The 19,589-nt window shown below is 44.6% G+C and overlaps 2 protein-coding genes across 9 annotated transcripts in view; one reads left to right on the top strand and one right to left on the bottom strand.

The window, feature by feature from the left end:
* Window positions 1–237: 237 nt before the first annotated feature.
* On the bottom strand, window positions 238–9,307 carry GSTZ1 (glutathione S-transferase zeta 1). 6 transcript variants are annotated; one of them, XM_015287397.4, is made up of 10 exons: window positions 8,147–9,293; window positions 7,557–7,608; window positions 6,584–6,651; window positions 5,822–5,902; window positions 5,220–5,345; window positions 4,820–4,972; window positions 4,647–4,722; window positions 3,777–3,829; window positions 1,292–1,341; window positions 238–719 (listed from the first exon to the last, which is right to left on the bottom strand). In XM_015287397.4, exons 1-10 carry the CDS (start codon window positions 8,159–8,161, stop codon window positions 593–595), a joined length of 801 nt encoding a protein of 266 aa, XP_015142883.1. In that variant the 5' UTR covers window positions 8,162–9,293; the 3' UTR covers window positions 238–592. The 6 variants fall into 6 exon arrangements, 5 of the variants coding, with proteins under 5 accessions (XP_015142883.1, XP_015142882.1, NP_001264391.1 ...); XM_015287396.4 differs by having other exon boundaries at window positions 9,222–9,293; NM_001277462.2 differs by lacking the exon at window positions 4,820–4,972 and having other exon boundaries at window positions 9,222–9,293.
* A 24-nt stretch (window positions 9,308–9,331) lies between these two features.
* Window positions 9,332–19,589, top strand: part of POMT2 (protein O-mannosyltransferase 2) — a 28,174-nt gene continuing 17,916 nt past the window's right edge. Inside the window, exons 1-9 of one of the 3 annotated variants that reach the window (XM_025150894.3) lie at window positions 9,332–9,547; window positions 9,761–9,845; window positions 10,628–10,732; window positions 11,808–11,916; window positions 12,757–12,865; window positions 14,539–14,698; window positions 17,094–17,200; window positions 18,216–18,298; window positions 18,753–18,862. In XM_025150894.3, coding sequence (XP_025006662.2) covers window positions 9,354–9,547; window positions 9,761–9,845; window positions 10,628–10,732; window positions 11,808–11,916; window positions 12,757–12,865; window positions 14,539–14,698; window positions 17,094–17,200; window positions 18,216–18,298; window positions 18,753–18,862 — 1,062 coding nt within the window. In that variant the 5' untranslated portion in view covers window positions 9,332–9,353. Of the gene's footprint in view, window positions 9,629–9,760; window positions 9,846–10,627; window positions 10,733–11,807; window positions 11,917–12,756; window positions 12,866–14,538; window positions 14,699–17,093; window positions 17,201–18,215; window positions 18,299–18,752; window positions 18,863–19,589 lie in introns of all 3 variants that reach the window. The other 2 variants (XM_025150895.3, XM_025150896.3) reach the window with 2 other exon arrangements.

Below are 19,589 nucleotides of genomic sequence, written 5' to 3'. Positions count from 1 at the left end.
ATCGTATCCCTGGCTTGGGTGCCAGAACTTTCAGTGAGATCTGAGATAAACCTGCACAGGAACATAGTTATAGGCTTCTTTTCTCTTTTGATCTACAGGTTTTCCTTTTTGACCTATAGGGCTGGAATTTCTGGGGTGCTCTGAAGATGACTCAGGCGTTTGGTTTCTTTTCAGACGAGCAGAATGAGATTTGCTGCTGCAGCTTGAAAGTTCCTCATAGTCAAAGTACCAACATGATTAGGATATAGAAGGAGGGCATGTAATGTGAGATTTATTTCTTTAGGAAACAATTTGCTGCTAAGGACTAGGAAAATGCACAGGGCATTATCTGTGAATGGGAGAAAGAAGAGATTGGCATAATTTTCAGCATATGGGAGTGAGCTGGTTATATATTTCTGATTATAGCTTTGCTCTGAACAGACCTTTATTAATTCTGCAAGACTGTTGCTGGACATAGGGAAGAGATCAAATCAGCTGTCCTGCATAGTGAGATGTCAGTACAGGGCTTCCTGCTGGCACTCAAGTCCTACTTGAGCTGTAGCTGTTGTCATCCTTGCCACTCCAGGTACTTGATTTAATGGGTAGAAGGGCCTCAAGATCGCAGCTCTGCAGGAGTGTCTGGCTGTCGGGATGGGTGGCTTACTTTGAATGCCTCTAACTCCAGGAGAGCTTTGTTTATTCTAGTTATTGTAGGATATGGATCCAGGCTCACACCGTATCTGCAAAAGGAAAAGGATTTGTGAGATACAGTCAGACAGCCAGTGAGCAGGACAGAGCAGTGTTCTGTGCCTGCCCAGTGTCTGCACATCTCACATCTGCATTAAGAGAAGTTGATTCTTGCAGGCTTAAAAATAAATGCTAAAGGAAAAGCTAGTTCTTCCATTTTCACTAGGTTTTTACAGTGTTCAGCTTATGGTAAGAAGGCAGTATGGGTTTCTTGGGAATCTTGCAGCCACTACTTGCATAGGTTTAGGACTTTAAACAAATACAGTCAGTCTTGTGCAACATAGGTACGGGGCAAAGAGGGAGAGAGGATGTAGGGTGCAGGCAACCTTAGCTTTTCTCTAAGGACACAGATCAAGCTTCCTCCAGGGGCCTCTGGGAAGAAAGACCAGCTCCTCATTTCCAAAAGCCTCCAAGAGACAAAGAACTTATGACAGAAACTCATGCAGAGAAACATCTATAATTGGATAGGGCAGGATGTTTATCTTTCCTAACATAAGGAGAGGAAGAAGTTAAGTTCTGCCAGTCTGGTGCTCTTGAAGAACACCTCAAGCTTAGCCTTAATTACCTTTCAGCATTGGCAGCTTGAGGCACCAAGCACAGATCAGCCATGGATACCTGCAAATGGAGCACAGAAAAGAGACCAGAGTATTACTTTTACAGCTGGTTGTATCTGATATCGTTTCATAGATAGGTTTAGAATGAACAGAGGAGTTGTCACAACAATCCCATTATTTAAGAGAGCATTAATAATGCCACAACAGTGATAGGAAAGGATACTTACAGAAGTCACTAGCACAAAAGCTATCAGCACTTAGGGAGCTTTGTAATTATCAGCTGATCCTGGTGACCTCAAACACAGTCCTTCTAAAGCAACTGTCAGGAAGGAAACAAGTGCTGGCAAGCTTCAGGGGAAGAAGCTGGGGAGATGGGTATAGGTGTTGCATGGCTGGGAAAGGATGTGTAAATTTTGCTTGTTTGCACTGAAGGAGCATCAAAGAGCGCCACCAAGATCAGGAACTGTTGAATGATAATGCAGGCTCAGAGACTTGCAATCTGAAAAGAACACTCCTTATATATAATACAGTTAGCTGCTTAACTCCACAAAAGGCAACTGTTTCCACACCCAGGTCACAAAGCTGTGGGCACCTTTCAGGGCACACATTACTTTCCAGCCTGAGATCTCATTGCTAGTATTTTCCCACCTTTTATAGGAAGGATCTCATTGTCTACCAAACAAGACTGCTAAATGGAAGAGGTCTGAGTTGCCTCTAGCTTGGAAAGGGTCAGAACAACCTGTATGCCTGACCTTCAATGCCTCCAGGAATGGGGTGTCCACAACCTCTCTGAGCAACCTGTTCCAGTGCATCACCACTCTCTTGAGTGGAAAAACTTCCTCCTAATATCTAGCCTAAATCTCCCCTGTCTCAGTTTAAAATCATTCCCCCTTTTCCTATCATTATCAACCCATGTAAACAGCCATTCCCCCTCCTGTTTATACACTCCCTTCAAGTATTGGAAGGCCACAGTGAGGTATCCCCAGAGCAATCTCTTCTCCAAGCTAAACAAGCCCAGTTCCCTCAACCTTTCTTCATGGGAGAGGTGCTCCACCCCTCTGATCATCTTAGTGGCCCTCCTCTGGACCCATTCCAAGACCCATTCTGCATCTTTCTTGTGCTGAGGGCCCCAGGCCTGGATGCAGTACTCCAGATGGGGCCTCACAAGAGCCGAGTAGAGGGGGACAATCACCTCCCTCTCCCTGCTGGCCACCCCTTTTTTAATGCAACTCAGGATACAGTTGGCCTTCTGGGCTGCAAGTGCACACTGCTGGCTCATGTCCAGCTTCTCATCCACTAGGACCCCCAAGTCCTTCTCCACAATCTGTATAAATGCCTGGGATTGCCTTGGCCCAAGTGCAACACCTTGCACTTGGCCTTGTTGAACCTCATTAGGTTCGCATGGTCCCACTTCTCCAGCCTGTCCGGGTCCCTCTGGATGGCTTCCCTTCCTTCCAAAGTATCGACTGCACCGCTCAGCTTGGTGCCGTCACCCTGACACAGAACCATTGATCACAGCCCTTTGGCTGCATCCAGCCAACCAATTCCTAATACATCAAAGAGGCCATCCTTCAAATCCATACCTCTCCGATTTAGAGAGACAGGGTGAGGGACCATGTCAAAGGCTTTGCAGAAGTCCAGGTATATGACACCTGTCACACTTCCCCTGTCCACTGTAGTTCCCTAGGTCATCTTTTCTCCCTTTCTTGAAAATGGAAGTAATATTTCCCTTTTTCCAGTCACTGGGGATTTTACCTGACAGCCATTATTTTTCAAATATGATGGAGAGTTGCTCAGCACCCATATCAGCTATCTCAGCACCCTGGGATGCACATCATCTAGCCCCAAGGACTTATGTACATTCAGCTTCATGAGGAGGTCTCGGACTTGTTCCACTGTTACAGTGGGATGGAATCCACTCCCCTCACCCACACCTAGAGATTCAGGGTCCTGATAGACATGGGGAGCCTGACCACCAGTGAAGACTAAGGCAAAGCACTTATTGAGTATCTTAGCTTTTTCCATGTCTCAGGAAGCCAGTTCTCCATTCTCAATTATTAGAGGGGGAACACTCTCCTTGGTCTGTCTTATCCTGCCTATGTATCTATAGAACCCCTTCTTGTTATTTTTCACATCCCTTGCCAAATTCAGCTCCATCTGTGCCTTGGCTTTCCTGATCCTATCTCTACATGTGTGTACAACAGAAGTACTTATCCTGTTCCCACATTGTTTAATGACAGCCAGTTCACAGACCTTAGACAGAAGTGCAGGATCTGGCCATCAGCAGTTCGTAGGCAGGGACAAGTAAACATCTCAGTAGCTATTTGTAAGTCAGTAATGGCCTAAGTAGGATTCATACTGCTATTTCTCTTATAGTATAGACACTGCGTGTAGTGCAAGACACAGGATATGGTTGTGCTGTGTCTCTACAACTAATTCCCAGTTAATGGAACATGCTGGGACATATTACACAATACATAACTCTCTGATACTTACCTCATCTCCCACACAGTAGCGGCCAGCAGTGTGCTGCAGAATCTGTTCTAGTGCTGCCAAGAGAGGTGGTATACTGAAGTAAGGCATTGGAAGCTCATTTGAAAGGAACCCCAGAGACCTTTTTAACTGCAAATTATGAACAAGGACATTTTAACTCTGAGAAGAGGATGAAAAAGGTGCAATATAGGACAGAATCTAAAAAGAACAGAAATCCTACAATAACATAGTTACAGGAGTCTTTAGTTTTCCTTCAGTCTTTTAGGACCCAGGTAATTTCAGCTATTTCAGGCAATGCAGATGAGGTCCTAGGAGCACAGTGTGGAGATATGTGAGCGTAGGAAGAGAAAAAGTAGAAAGGTTCAGTATCCAGAAGTGGAGATGGGCCAGCCATTCTAGCATATGGGGGAAAGCTTGGAGGAAACAAAAAGCTCTCTATTTCTCACAGGCTAGTAAAGAAATACTCTGCTATGTGCCAAATTCTGTAGGAGTTTGCCATCAGATTTCTTTAGACAAAAGAATACCAATATAGGTTGATAGAACTTCAAACCCAAAAGCACTACTTTTGGAGCAGCTGATTGGAAAGCAGAAGTGCTGTCAGCCCTCATACTTCAGGGTGAATCAACTGTGGCAGCATAGAGGATGGCCCTGGGTTTTAGCTCTTCCATGCACAGCAGTGGAAGTACACTGTGGACAGCATTTTTCCTCCAAGACCTTAGAGAGCTAGCAGTCCTGGACAAGGGACTCTGAGCAGGAAGAGCACTGTGCCTCCCAGCCTGGTTGAGGAGAAAGCAGGGCTCCAGGGGTGCAGCATGCTGCCTCACAGTTTTGATGGGTAGTGAAAGTGCTGAGTATTTTGGATGCAGGATGTACCTTGGAATCCAGATGTGATGCACTGCTGAGCCCATTCCATTTTTCTCTCCCCCACTTTGTTCAGGACACTCAAATTCTGTGAAGGCAAGCAACCTCCAGATTAGAAGGACTGCTGTTGGCTGGACCTTGCTTAGGGAGGGAAGATTAAGAGTTGCCGAGCTTGAGTGCCCTGCCTGAACTCGGCCTGCTGAGTCAGTCTTGACCTCTCTCTTGCTGAACCATGTTCTCTGCTTTCTCCTAGACCTGTTCTTCTGTAACAGAAGCTGCCACGGTATTCTTCTGCCCAAGTTCTTGAGCTCACTCTGTCTTCCTGAAACACTGTATACCTGAAACCATATGGGTTCAGTTATTTCTGGAAAGAACTGTGGGGCGCTATGGGATTTTCTTTGTATGAAATCCTGTTGCCATTGGCAGATCAGGCAGAGGCTAAGCATAGATTTCATCTGCTAACAGTCTTACAATCTGCCACTCTATTGGCCAACAACAGCATAAAGAGACTGAGCTTTAAAAAGTTACAAACTCCTAGCAATCCATCCTGTTTTTCTCATTTACGTAGATATGATCAGGCAATACCTGGAGTGGCTGAATGCCAGAAGCAATGTGATCCGAGATCATTCTGACTTGGGCTCTCTTCTTTGGATCCTGGGGCAAGAGCCTCGGGTTAGGACGAGTGTCTTCTAGGTACTGAATTATAGCCAGCTGTAATGAACAAAGAGATAAGGGAAGGTTATTGGAGAGCAGGGGAAAAGTAGAAAAGTATACATCCAGAACACTTAGGAAAGAGGAATTTCTAGCTGCTCCAACAGAATACAATAGCTTTCAAATAGAATTCATTCCTAGTCCGAGGAACAGCATATCCCCTTAGATGCTTGGTTAAGACCTTCTGATTTAGACCTGCTGTAGTTTCAGACAAACCATGGCACAGCACTCTAAGCCAGACTACAGACTGCTCAGTAAAAGGTGGGATTTTGAACCAAAGCTGAGTTGACAGGAGTTTCCCAGTAGCGGTTACATGCTATTTTTTTTCCCCCCAAGTGGGATTCTTTATCACAAATATTATTTGTTCTGCAATACACAGATGAGAGGTCTCAGGGAACACAAAGGGAAAGCTTCCCCCCCGCCTTCTGGTCAGCAGCTTGATTCAATGGTTAGCAGGGATGTGGCTGTTAACTCACCGACTGTGTAATGGTGATACCATCAATTTTCAAGGCTGGGACTTGCTTCATTGGATTCACTGCTTTGAATTCAGCAGAAAACTGTAGAAATGAACCCAGGATTATTGCTACTAGAATTTATTCTTGTTTTCTTCCTCAGGCTCCCACAGGGCTTTCTTTTTTCTTTTCTTTTTTTTTTTTTTTAATCTTGGCCTTTCCCTCTGCCTCAGTGCTAGCATAGTAAGTTGTGCTGTGCTATTAGCCTACTACAGCAAGTTCCTGCTGAGGCTCAGAGATTACTTCACCCAAGGTGAGATTGCCTTACCTCTTTATAATCCATCAATGCCAAGCCCAGGATGGGTGGCAGTACAGCAGTATCACTATCACCATTCTAATTGGAGATCTCTTCTGGCAACACAGCCCTTCCTTTGGCAGGCCATTTGAAGCCTTGTGCTGTATCATTTGGCATCTTTTGGATGCCCCTCTCCGTTCTGCCCTCCCTTCCTGATGCTAGGCATGTTTGGTTATATCATGCTAAGCAGGAGCAAAAGATCTTCAGACTTATGAAATTCAATCACAAATCTTTAAGACAGAGGTCAAAATCTTTACTCTCCTGCAGTCATCTCCTTTTACTCTGCGTCCCAGGGAATACTGATTGAAAGCAACTACTACAGAGAAACTGTGAGGAATTTAGTAACTTTCCTTAGTGCTCATCCCAATTCTCCTACTGAACTCTCCCACATTTAGTATCCTTGGAGGGACCAATGGTAGCTGTATCCTTACCTGCTGCCCCCCGTCCTTCACGAGGTTCACTGGCACCTGGTCATAGGCAATCCCTTTAAGAGCCAGCGCTAGGGAGAAGAGAGTACACAGCTTCAGACAGGCACACTGAGACCAGTTTCATTGGTAGTGGTCTCATGGAAATGTTACTATCTCCATTTGGGGAAAAAAGGGCTTTAAAACTAAAAAAGACCCTATCCTTCAAGAAAGGCAGCCTGAATCCAGTGAGAAGATAGCACTCTTAAGAGGGACCAAGTGTAAATGAAGGACCAAAGAGCAGTCTTGGCAAAAATACTGTATTCAAAACAAGCTTTGCTGCTCTTTGCAGCACAGCACTTGCTGACGGAGGCTTAGGTAGGGCAGAGGATCCTGTACTCACCTTCCAAACTGTGTTCAAGACTGTCTCAGTCTAAGTAGGGTCCATTCCCAGCCCCCATTTGGTTCTTAGGGCCATATAGGTGTAAAAAAGAGTCTAGTGTCCCTTGAAATAGTGTGGAACAAACAGCCACTTGCATCATGTTAGCTTTACAAAGGCGGTTTCCTGTAACAAGCTGCAGACACAAATCTGCAAAAAAAATACTAAGAGAACAGAAGATTCTTCCAAAGCCTGTTGAGCAAGGCTTGTCCACAGTTGAGCAATGAGCTGCTGCTTCTGCCCTCCAGTATGGAAAACTGGGGAGAAGCTTGCAGCAGCCATGTACATTCTCCTGCTCGAATGTTGGATGACTATAGATGAAACCCTCGGATTCCCTACTAAGTGAGAAGACCTCCTGTCTGCTCCTCTCTCATCCTGCAGCTCAGGTATCCTGTAGTACACAGGTAGCCTGTAGTGTTCGCTCCCACTCCAGAGCAGGCTGAGGTAAATGCTGTGTCACTGTCCCAGGTTCATGTTTGCTGATCTCTATTAAGTGACTAATCTTGTCAATGAAAGGTGGGGATACCATAGCAACACCAAGACAGTAAAACTAGTTCTTACCGATTCTCACTCTCCATGAACAGGAGCTTCGGAAATAGCTGTAAAGTATTGGCTGAAAAGAAAAAGACAGGTGAAGTGGTTATGTGGTGGGAATACCAGAGTATTTTAAAGGAGGGCAGTGCATGACCAGAAGGCATTTCAGAAGCCTTAAGATATATCAGAGCAAGGTTTGCCAGGGGAGAGAGCTTCTTTCTGGAAGTGTCTATTCCTGTTCTGGCTGTACAAGTAATGCTCCTCTTTTTCATTCTGGCCCTCTGAATGTTCAGTTGCATCTCTTTTCAGCAACAAGCAAGTGATCTTAAAATTATCCCCTGCAAGGTTTCCCTCTTTGTCCCTATCAGATGCTGCTAACTTCTCTCACGTATTTTTGAAGCTAATTCCTCAGTGATTGTGCCAAGCACCAGGCACTGGGTATTTCAGTAGCATAAACCAGCTTTTCCAAGCCAAGGAAGGCACAACCAGCATCTTTCCAATTGAGATGAGCTACTGCTGATCAAGACGAACACCAAGAGGGCAGACAACTCATCTTCATCTGAACTCCAGCACCAAGGCAGCTTTCCCGCATGCTTTCACCCCAACCAAGCTCTCACCTTTTCTGAAGCCATGGTCAGCGCGTACAATCCAGCCCACGAAATAAAAGAACTGCTGCTTCTCTTTACCCTTTAACTCAGCTGGGACAGAGGAAGGATTTAGGAGCCAATGAGTGAAGCACCACGCCCCCAAATCTATGCTCAGGACACAGGTAACCAGCCAGTTGGATTCAGTCCTGGGAACTGCAGCCAGCTGCACATGCATCCCCACGTGCTGTGCTGCAGCCCCAGCCCTGCTATCAGAACAGATTAATCAACTTTGAGCTTGGAGGTCGCTGATCTTTAAGGTCCCTTCTTCCAACCTAAGCTATTCGGTGTAAAAATTTAGGAGCCGTGCTTCTTTCTCTAGCTTTTTGTCCTGGATAAAGAAGACAGCTGGAGAGACTGTCAGGCTCACAGCAGTTCCCAGTGCAGAAACGCAGCACGGGGAAACGAAGCGATGGAACCGAAGCTGTGTGCAGCGCTTCTGTTTCACTGGGCAGCGGCTGCCAGCTCCTGGACGAGGATCCCCGGGGCTCCTGCTGCCCTCCTCCCATCAGTACCAGCCCAACCTCAGACTGGGCTGCAGGGAAAGAAACAGGAACGATGACTTCTAAATATATATACATGTAAGGGAAGCATAGGGTGTCTGTGAGATACTATTTGATACTATTTGACTCCTGGGGACCTGGCTGACAACTTTTCGGCTTGCGATCTCATTTCTTTCACCACACAGTTGCAGACCCTGCTCCCTCAGCTGGCAGAGACGTTTCTCTTGACCCTCTCTGTAACTCCTTGTCTCTTTGCAGCCTGCACTGTCATTTGTGACTAAACCGCGTTAAGTTAATTGCTTCCCTCCATGATTTCAAGAGCACTGCTACTGCAGAGCCGTGGATCCGTCTTTATTAACCACCATTTCCGCCCTTCTGCAATCCTGCGGGCAGCGGAAGGCAACGAGGCAGATAGAAAGGCACCAACCAGCCGGTGGCGGCCGGAGCGCGGCCCGGGCCGGCTGAGCGAGGGGGACGGGGAAACGCCGCCTTCCAGCGGCTCTGCCCGCCGCTGCCGCCCGCCCCCTTCCCGAAGCCGCCGGTACCTTGACTGCGGCGGAGCTCATCTCGGCTGCGGCCCCGGCGCTCCGGCAGGACTACGGCTCCCGGCGTGCCCCGCACTCCGCCTCCCGGCTCGCCCTGCGCCCGGCCTGCTGCCGCGCGGCGGAGCCCCGTCCATGCCGGCGGCGGGGGGCGGCAGGGCCGGGTCGGGCCCGCTCCGGCAGCGGGGAACCCGCCGGCTGCAGGGAGCGCCGCCCGCCTCCGCGCTCTCTCCTCGTCCTCCGGCGGGCTGGCGGGCCGCGCTGGGCCTCGTCACCCTCCTCAGCTTCGCCTCCCGCTTCCACCGCCTGCCCGAGCCACCGCACGTCTGGTACGGGCCGGGGATCAGAATCTTAGAAAAGACCCTGCCTGATAAGGCTAAAGTACGCGCCACGTTGTCGTCCCAGTGAATGTATGCATTGTCCCTTATAGAATGTGCGGCAGTGACCCTTGACACGATGAAAAATGGGAGGAAGAAAACCACCCTGGATTTTTTGACAGTTGTCAGCATTGCAGTAGGTTGTTCTGTGTTTATTTTTTCCAGTTGGGATGAAACCCACTTTGGGAAGATGGGAAGTTACTACATTAACCGGACCTTCTTCTTTGATGTCCATCCTCCTTTGGGGAAGGTAAATGGCACTGCGCCGTGTGCTTCAGAAGCCACGGGACTCATCCCCTTTTTTCTGGTAGATGGCTGTGGTGAATGCCAACACCTTTCCTGGCTGTTGTTGGCTTCATGGTGTTTGCGTTCTGCATCCCGAGCCTCAGCTTCAGTCTCTTCCTCTCTGTGGAAATGCTGAGTATGAGGAAACAAATCAGTGTTGCTGCTGGATACTGGGAGCGCATGGAAGTTGAGAAATGAACTGTGTGGTCCAGAGAGGATGTTTAATTGAAGCTCACAGACTAAAGGAAGCAAATGGTTTTCGATGGCTTCTCTGCAGCTCAGATGCCTGCCACGAAGCCGTGGCTTGCTGTGCTGTAAGGGAACTTGTCCTAGCAGTAACAGGTGGTTTGCGCAGCATTGATAAGGCTGCATTTCTTCTACCTCAGGTTGTTATCCTTTCAGGCTGAGCCTCCTTAAGCTGTGGGAGTGGGGAGCTGTGGGAGCATCTATAGAGACAGAATTCAATCTGCCAAGCCCCACACACAGGGCTGCAAGCCTGCAGTTGTCATTGCAGTCGGCAGCCAAAGTTTTGATCCCTTCTGATGCTCCTTTTGGACAAGGGCAATATGGATGCATGTGAATTCTGTGCAGAAACCATTGTTTGGATGATGTGTCTGAATTAAATTATTGTGCTGTGAATTGAACTTAGCTTGTATGAAAATCTTACCTGCTGCTGTTTTGGGTTCTCTCTTTGGGTTTTCCTGACCAGTTCTTTCACCTTTTTTTTTTTTTTTTTTTTTTTTTCAGATGCTGATTGGACTTGCTGGCTACCTGAGTGGATATGATGGAACGTTTCCTTTCCAAAAGCCAGGGGACAGATACGAACAGCACAACTACATGGGAATGAGAGGGGTAAGGCATGAAAGGCTAGTATCAAGATTTTTAACTCTCCTGTGCTTTTCAGTACAGAGTATTTTGTCTTAAGAGCAGCTTTACTGGATTAGATCAGAGATCTGTGTAGCCTTGTGCCTTGTCTCTCAGCTCCCTAAAAGAATGCTGGTAGTCGTACTGTGAGTAAATCCTGATGTCTGGCTGTGAGTAGCTTTGTGAAAAGTGAGGTGATTCTAGAGGGTGTCTCTTACTGTGAATTTAAAGGGACTATAGTCTTGAGTGGGACAGGTGTATTGCCTGTCCTACGAAGGGAACAGTGCTGAGCTTGGGTTTCTGCTCATCCCGCTGTGCTTTGCTGGAGTCCCTGATGGCTGGAAGCCAAGGATCTCAAGAAAGCCAGGATCATTCTGCCTCCAGTGACACCAAGCTGAATTAGCCAAAGTGAGGAGATTACTATTCAGACTGGTATTCTGCCTGAAACCCTGGCTTTGCTGTTACCAAGGGAGACTTAGAGCCATAAGCATTGCAGCAGATAATGCCAGCCAAAAGAGCTGCCAGTTGCTGGTGCCTAGAAAGAAGGATGAAAACTGGAAGGTGTATTTCCTTGGTTTACTTACCCAATCTTTAGCTACTCATGGTTCTACATTTCCCTGAGTCGAGTTCTCTGTTCTTTGACCTTCAGCTACCGTCACTCTCATTTGTCTAGAGAAGATGATGTTGGTCTGCTAAAAATGTAAGATAGAGATATACTGTGTTCTTAGATTTTATATTCTAATATCTTGTTGAAGTCAGTTGAATATGTTGGACAATGTGTCTGCTTGACATTTGTTTTTATGAATGTCTGATGTTGTCTAGATGGAGAATGACTAACTGTTGTTCCTGACACCTCTAGAGACAGAACAGTGTAAGGAACCGTTGTTCTCTGAGCAGTATCTTTGCTCACTTGGCTTTTGTTTGGTGATATCAGTGAGTCAGTTCAGTGACTTCAGGCACCTTCTGTTGTTGATGGATATACGGCATGAAGGAAGGAAAGGGATGTGTGTGCCTTCACCTTGGGGAAGGGTATAACTCCTCCCATTATCTTCTTTTCCTACAGTTCTGTGCATTCCTTGGCTCCTGCCTGGTACCCTTTGCCTACCTCACAGTGCTGGAGCTGTCCAAGTCACTGCCAGCAGCCTTACTCACAGCTTTCATCCTTATTTTTGGTAGGTGTTCCTACTACAGCAAAGTGGAATAGATGAATTCAGAGAATGTCGTTTCTGGTTTACCATGTGTTACCTAGCAGGTTATTATGCCTACTGAGAGAGGTTCCCAAAAGCAAAGTCATTCTGTTTTATATGAGGCTTTTTACTTGGCAATCCTCTAGAGGATTTTACAGTCAAATGTTTATTGGTATCTCTGTTATGTGCATGACCCCAGCATTGGACTACATTTCACATCACTTTTAAGAATTTTTACAACACGCACAGTCAGGAATAATTTTGCCGACTGGTGAAATATTGATGTCTCCCATATGAACTGCAGAGATATTTAATAACCAGCTGCACTACTGTGGAAGAGTTCACAGTAAGAAATAAGTAATGTTCTTTGTGGAATTGAGCCAACAGTGAAGCAATGAGCATTTTAAATGAATCTGCTCAAATCAGAGCGTTATTGGGAGATGCAGATATTGAGGCACAGGGACTTAGAATTCCCAAGTCATGTTCATTTTTTACAGATGATATCTGAAAGATGACTTTTCCTTCTGCATCATCCTCAGGCATTTTGGTGCTTTAGTAGATTAATCATTGCTGTCTGCAGCACTCTCCATCTGAATATGTTAACAGCGCACCATGAGTGCTGTTTCACAGGTACTGCTCTGCTGCCTGGTTTCTGTGAGTGAAAGTTTATTTCTCACCCAATTAGACATTGAGTTGGTCCAACCTGCTTCAGGTTCTAAAATTGTCCTTATTCTTTTTGACTCAGCTACACCAAATAAACTGCCTTCCTGCCATGTTTGGTTCACTTTGTAACCGCAAACGTTTCTGCCATTGTTGTGTCTTCAGATACAGGCTGTATTACTTTGTCTCAGTATATTCTGCTTGACCCCATTCTGATGTTCTTCCTTATGGGAGCTGTTCTGAGTATGGTGAAGTGTAACTCCTGTGCAGATAGGTAAGATGAAGATATATATATATATTTTAAACAGTAGGTACCCAACTTTTGCGTGGATTAAGTGCTTGAACACATCTGAAACTTGGTAGTCTGTATGAATGGCCAAGACTAGATTGTTCCGGGAAACTTGGAGGTGAAAATGGTAGAGGAGATAAATCTTTAGTATAAGGGTTTGTGAAACAAGGGAGAAAGGATTAAGACTGATGTAAACTGGGAGAGAGACTTAAATACATTACTTTTCAGGAAGAAGAATTTCAGCAGAAATAGTGGTTATGAAATGGTAAATCTTTAAAATGAAGTTTAAAGTTTTAAAAAACTCCTTGACTGGAAAGAATGTGGCATGGGACGTTGTTGGTTAGAGACAGAGGAATGGAAGATGTCTGTAGTTTGCCGAGGCTTTATTCCTTAATGGCAAAAATATTAATGTGCTGTCTTGGCTCAGTCACTTTGTCTCCAGGCCACATTAACAGAGCTTTACCATGACTGTAATCCTACGAGTGTTTATAAATCCTGCTAGCTGAGGTAGAGCGTGTAATTTGTTAGATTTAAAGAGGTTAAAAACTTAAGAAATACAGTTAGGATGATGGTTAGGATATGTGCTGTAGACTTATCCAAGGGGAGCAGTAATTTATAGCTGTTTGGATATTCCAGAGGGCTTCTTTGTGGCCGAGAGAGCAGTTACCACACAATGCATGCTGAATTTGTAGGCATAAAATCTTAGAATCAGCATTTCTTGTTTCATGTGGTGTTCAAGAATTGATCCTTTAAGTCTTAGCACGATTGCAGCAGGCACGGCTGAAACACAGCCCACAGAGTCCTACAGGGCTATGTGAGGCCATTCCAATCGACATCACTTGCCCCAGGGAGTGCAAGCACCAAGATATAGGGCAGTGTTTGATCAGCTCATGATGCAGCTGTGTGTGCCATGACCTGAACTTTTTTCTCATGTCTTTGAAAAGAAGATTAGCTTTACCCAGTCGATTTTATGTAGATTAAAAGCCAGCTCTATCTCTTGTGTTGCATAGCAGGGCAGAGGGGTTTCTAATCAAAACACAGGTATCGAGGCATCAGGAGTCAGGAGGAAAAGGCTTTTAAATTTCCTGTCATCCTCATTCAGCTTTTTGCTTCAATTTTAGTTTAGTTTGTAATTTCATTGCTTTTTGCTACAGCTTTTATTTGTTCTTTGGATAAATGTTCTTCTCTGTGGCCTTTCTGCTTTTTTTGAAGGCAGCTGCTCTTTTTCTGATGCCCTCCTCCCTGTCCTTAGCTTTCTGAGTGATGTAAGCTTGCATTTTTATGGAATTCATTAATGAAGTCTTAATTCTGGTTTCAGACCTTTTACATGTGACATTTTCTTTCAAATGATATTTCAGCTTATACATGATGTCTGTGCTCCCTTTTTTAAAGGGGAAATACAGGGCTGCCTACACTGATGTGATGGGCTCCACTGAACCCTGCATCAAGGGAATCCTTGCATCATGAGAATCATCAGAGAATGAAAGAAACACATTATTTTTTCTTTTTTTTTTTTTTTCTGTTACTCATGTTCTCTTCCTGAGAGGAAAATGGAATGTAATTCTATGGGGTAGTGATTTGCTGTTTGTTTTTCTGACCACAGCTGCCGATTCGTGTAACCATAATTTATTCTCTGCTTTCATCTCTCTGTCCTGCAGGCCATTCTCTGCCTCCTGGTGGCTCTGGCTGAGTCTGACAGGGGTGAACCTTGCTGGAGCAATGGGGGTGAAGTTTGTTGGCCTTTTTGTAGTCCTGCTGGTTGGTCTGAACACAATCTATGACCTTTGGGACTTGCTGGGGGACCTCAATTTGTCACTAGTGAGTGTCAAAAACTTATTTATGTTAAGGATTTCCTTATTTTGCTTTGTTTTCTTTTACCTGCGTAGTTTTAGTTTTTGTTAACCATGGAAATAGCCAAACAGTGATACTTCATCGACAGCAAACAGACATCTGAGGTAGATTATGATGATTAAAGATGAGCATTGTGATGGGAAAAACTACTACCATTTGTTTTTAAAAACGTGTATATAATCTCATAAAAGCACAAAAAAAGGTTGTTGCTTTTTCCTGTTGGATGAATTTTATTTTGCAAATGCTCATTGGGAATGGCTGTACAATGGCCCAAAGCGTGATGATTGATGTTCAGCTCTGTTACTGACCTCCTGAGGAGTCCATGCTACCTGGCAGACAGGTGTGTCTGGCAGTGCTGGGTTTGCATAAGCATAGAATCATAGAATATGATAAGCAGAGCGAGAATATGATAAGCAGAGCAATCTCAGGCTGTACTTTCTGAGTATAGCATCACAGGTTGCCCAGCAGTAGTGTTCTGTAGCCCATCAGGAGCCATAGGCAAACTCTGTAATGGGCTGTCTCTTCAGTTTGTCCTGAGGATGGTGAGAGCCAGAGACTGCTTGATTTCACTCACCTTTAATTCTTACAAGCTCTAAGAAATTCACTGGTGTATTTGGGTGCCCTGATCTAATATACTGCCCACTGGCAACTGTGGAATCTGCTACTGGGAGAAGTGTCTTGATAGGCCATTTACTGTTTTGCAACCAGCAGGATAAAAAATAATTCTTCAAGCACCTCTTCTGAGAGGTGTTCGGTTCTCTCCTTGTCTCAGCCTCTCACGAAGCTTGCAAATTCTATTTCTTTCACTTACTGTTTTTGTCCTGTCTCATAAACAGTGGGGTACTTGGGGGACTTTTCCTATTCCTGCTGTGTGATTTGTTTTCTCTGATTAATGTGAATCAGTATGGGCGGCAAAGATGCAATGTTCCAGCTCCAGAGAAGCACTTCTTGAGCAAAGTCAGTTAATTGCATTTGAAATGGAACAAATCCATCATGTCTAAGCTTTCTGCCAACAGACGGCTGCACAGTGATTTCATTTGTGCTGCTGGCAGCAAAAGCAGCAAGCCCCTGGGTGTTAGAATATGTAAAGAAATTTACTCCAGAAGGTAGATGCTTCTTTCTGAATACCTAAATATTTGGCAACTGTGGTGTTTGAGGAAGGGAAAAAAAAAAAGAGGATTAAACCCATGAAGTTTGAATAACTTACCTCTGCATTTGTTAGGAAACTACTCATGGTCATTTACATGCAGTGTTTTGGGGACTAGTTTGATTCCTAGAATTCTCAGCTTATCTTGGTTCTCTATTCTAGCTTGCTTGATGCTGTCCTTCAAGTGTTTTCTCTTTTGACTTTGCATTGAAGTCTGTAGTTGTAGGCTTTGATCTTTGTGAAAAAGATTTCTATTTCAGTCGTTTTGCCTCGGGGACTGGAGGTTAGCTCATGGGCCACTGCTGCATAAATTTGGTTATGTGCCATCAGTCAGCATTTCTCCAAGCGTCCAGTAGCTGTTAAGCGTTCTGCTCAAGTACCTGTGCTGAGCAGCTGCTTCTCTTGGCTTCAGTAAATTCTTATTTCTGTAGTATGTTCAGCTCTTTTTCATAGAATCATAGAGTCATTTGAGTTGGAAGGGTCCCTTAAAGGCCATCTAGTCTAACTCCCTGTATTGAACAGGGACACCTACAGCCAGATCAGGTTGCTAAGAGCCCCATCCAGCCTGACTTTCACTGTCTCCAGGAATGAGGCATCCACCACCTTTCTGGGCAACTTATTGCAGCGCCTCACCACCCTTATCATAAAAAACTTTCCCTTATATCTGTTACTTTTTCCATTACTTCTGAATTCCTTGGATCTGTTGTCAAGGGGTAGAAGATGCTTTGCTTAATGATTGTATGATAGATTCCATGTTAGGAAAAAGAAAAGGTAAGTACGTTTGGCTTAATCAGCTTTGTAGTTATTTGTGAATGACCGTTGATGGTATTTTCTTGTCCCACAGCTGTTTATTGCCCATCATGTATTTAGATGATTTGTTCTATGACCAGCAGAGTTAGCAGGATGTGATCACGCAATCACAATCTGGCACAGCTGTGTACAAACTGCCTCTGTCAGTGATTTAGGTGGATTGCTCTGCTTTTGTGTCAAGGCAGCTGAAACACTGAGGATTTGCTGCTGACTCTTTGTAACTTCTGGCTGAGGAGCAGCAAAAGAAGTTGGAGTGTGAGAGTATCCTTGCTAAGCCAACTGGTATCTGTGGAGAAACATACCTAGTCCTCGTTACGTTCAATCTGCATAGGGAGACAGTGTATCTAGTAGCTTGTGCACTTGTGTTTTCCTTTCCCTGTTTGATCTAGGCTGTGTTTGTTCCAGGTCATGTTTGGGAAGCATTTCCTGGCTCGAGTGCTCTGCCTCATCTTGCTTCCGCTCACCCTCTACATGGCAATGTTTGCTGTTCATTTTGCAGTATTAAATAAAAGGTATTTCACTTCTTTTTTTTTTTTTTTTTCTACAGAAGAAAAATAATCTGTAGTCTCTGAATTGAAGACCATTGATTACGGATTTCTCCATTTACAGCATCAAAAGCACAGCCATGAGCTGTGTCTTTGTTTAATTCCCTTCCCAGACTCCTGCATTGTTCTTAGAGAGGGGCTCTGGCCAAGCTGGCAGTGAAACAGAATTTGAGCTTGAGACATTCTGACATGTGAAACGAATATCCTGACCAAGTCCTCTGTATCCAGTTTTTTTTTCCTCCTTTCTTCCTGGACCTGAAAATGTCTCAATCCATTCTTTTTTTGTTGTTGTTCTTTAAATTAAAAAGCACCCCCCGCTCCTCCCTCCCTCAGCCTCCCCTCCCTTCCCCTGAAAAAAGGCAGTGCATTCCTGAAAAATGCTTTGACTGCGATGAAAAATGTCTGGTAGGTGTTCCTATAGAGAGAACTGTAGTCCGAATGCCTTTTGCTAAGGGGGGCTTTTTATTTGGAAAGCAGCACTAAAATAGTCCAATAATGATTTCCCATACGCTGCCATAAGAGATGAGGTGAAAAAAGTGTTTAACCATTAACAAGAATGTAAAATTAAATCTATTGTTTTTTCAGGTCAGCTGGTTTTACCACTTACTACTCAGCAGAAATGAGACTTGGGAAACCTTGAGGAGAGGCTTTGTTAGATGTTAGCTGGCAGTGGGTTTTGTTTGTTCTAAGAGCACCCACAAAGACAACTGATTATGCTTTGTTCAGTGCCAGAAGGAACATTTTTGTGTTCTCGTGTCCTTGTCCATTTCCTGCAAGAGTGTGCGTATCAGCTGTGATTCACAACATTAGAGATGCAATTAAGGAAAACCCAATCATTCTTCTCCTGAGACCAAGTCTGTTATTTTGTTTTTATCTGGTTTTCTTTTTATTTTGGTAAAAACAATCTGATAGTGCACAATGGGACCTTGTATGCTTGTTTTGCCAGTCTTTGAATTATCACATTCTTTGCTCTGTTTTTTAGTGGCCCTGGGGATGGTTTCTTCAGTTCTGCCTTTCAGTCCCAGCTGATTGGGAACAATCTCCATAATGTCTCCATTCCAGAGCGTGAGTGTCCAAAGGAGTAAACTGTTCTGAGTTGTCAAAATATGTGGGAGTTTTGATTAAGAACCACATCTTCTGTGAGGCAGTGCAGGATAGATATGACAGTTTTGTGTGTATGCACCTTCACTTTTTTTGGCCTTTATATTGTTTCAGACAACAAAAAGGGATTTCACCTTTTTAACCTAGAACCTAGCGCTTCTCTTTATGTTAAAATGATTTGGGAGACGTGTATATTATTTGATTGAAACTTTTAGAACAGTTTCACTGAATAGTGGATGGTGACGGAAGAAAAGCTTGCAATGAGCTCTTTGGATTAACGCTTCAATCAGGAAATGTGCTTTCATCGAAACAAAGCAGGAACACGCATGCCTAATGGGAGCACTGCAGGCTGCCCGCGGGACGTATTTGTAGGAGAGCTGCCTTATGCTTTTTTTTTCCCTTGTTCCTTCCCATTTAGATTTGGCCTATGGGTCTGTGGTCACGATGAAGAACCTTCGGATGGCAGGGGGTTACCTTCACTCCCACTGGCACCTCTACCCAGAGGGCGTCGGGGCTCGCCAGCAGCAGGTTGGTGTCCTTCAGTACTGCCTCTAACTGCAGCCATCTACTCACTCCTGTTGCACTTAGTGTTAGGTATCGTTGTGGCAGGAGCTGTGTTATCTTCTCAGCATCTGTTATCTTCTTGATGCTACTGCTGTGCACTTGACTCGGAATCCTGAATGTAAAGAGCCCCCCAGTTTGCATCAGGGAGGTGACTGAGTGTAACAAAGCTTCACTGTGGTAGTAAGACCCGTCTCCATAGATGGAGGCCACTAGGACTTAAATATAATAAAAAGTAATGTTCTGTAATGAAAATGATGTGTTACCTCAGGGAAGAATGTAAAACTATTAAAAACAAACGTATTACTTGTGTTAAAATCAACAGAATAGAAGTGCTGAGTATTTGTGCCACAGGCCTCTGTGATGTTTTGTGAATTACTTTCTCATTTGTGCCTTATTTTCCTCATCTGTCACCAGGGAAATTGTAAGGCTTTGTTCATTAAATTGGATATCTGTATGTTCATAAGCTGCCCATAATGAAAGGTGCTTAGCTGAACTCTCAAAGGGCTTATGTTTAAGTGATTAACCAGTAAATTAAAAAAAAAAAAAAAAGAGAGAGAGAAACCATGTAATTAATTATTACGGAAATTAAGTGCATTTCTTGTTTTTGTCCATCATAATCAAGCTCTGTAAATCTTTGCTGCTTCTGTGGCTTTCCCAAGATATACCTCCAGGTCTAAAAACTGTTCTGAGC

Source organism: Gallus gallus, chromosome 5 (assembly GCF_016699485.2).
Source record: "Gallus gallus isolate bGalGal1 chromosome 5, bGalGal1.mat.broiler.GRCg7b, whole genome shotgun sequence".
Taxonomy (NCBI): Eukaryota; Metazoa; Chordata; class Aves; order Galliformes; family Phasianidae; genus Gallus; species Gallus gallus.
This window is presented reverse-complemented; position numbering and strand designations above follow the sequence as displayed.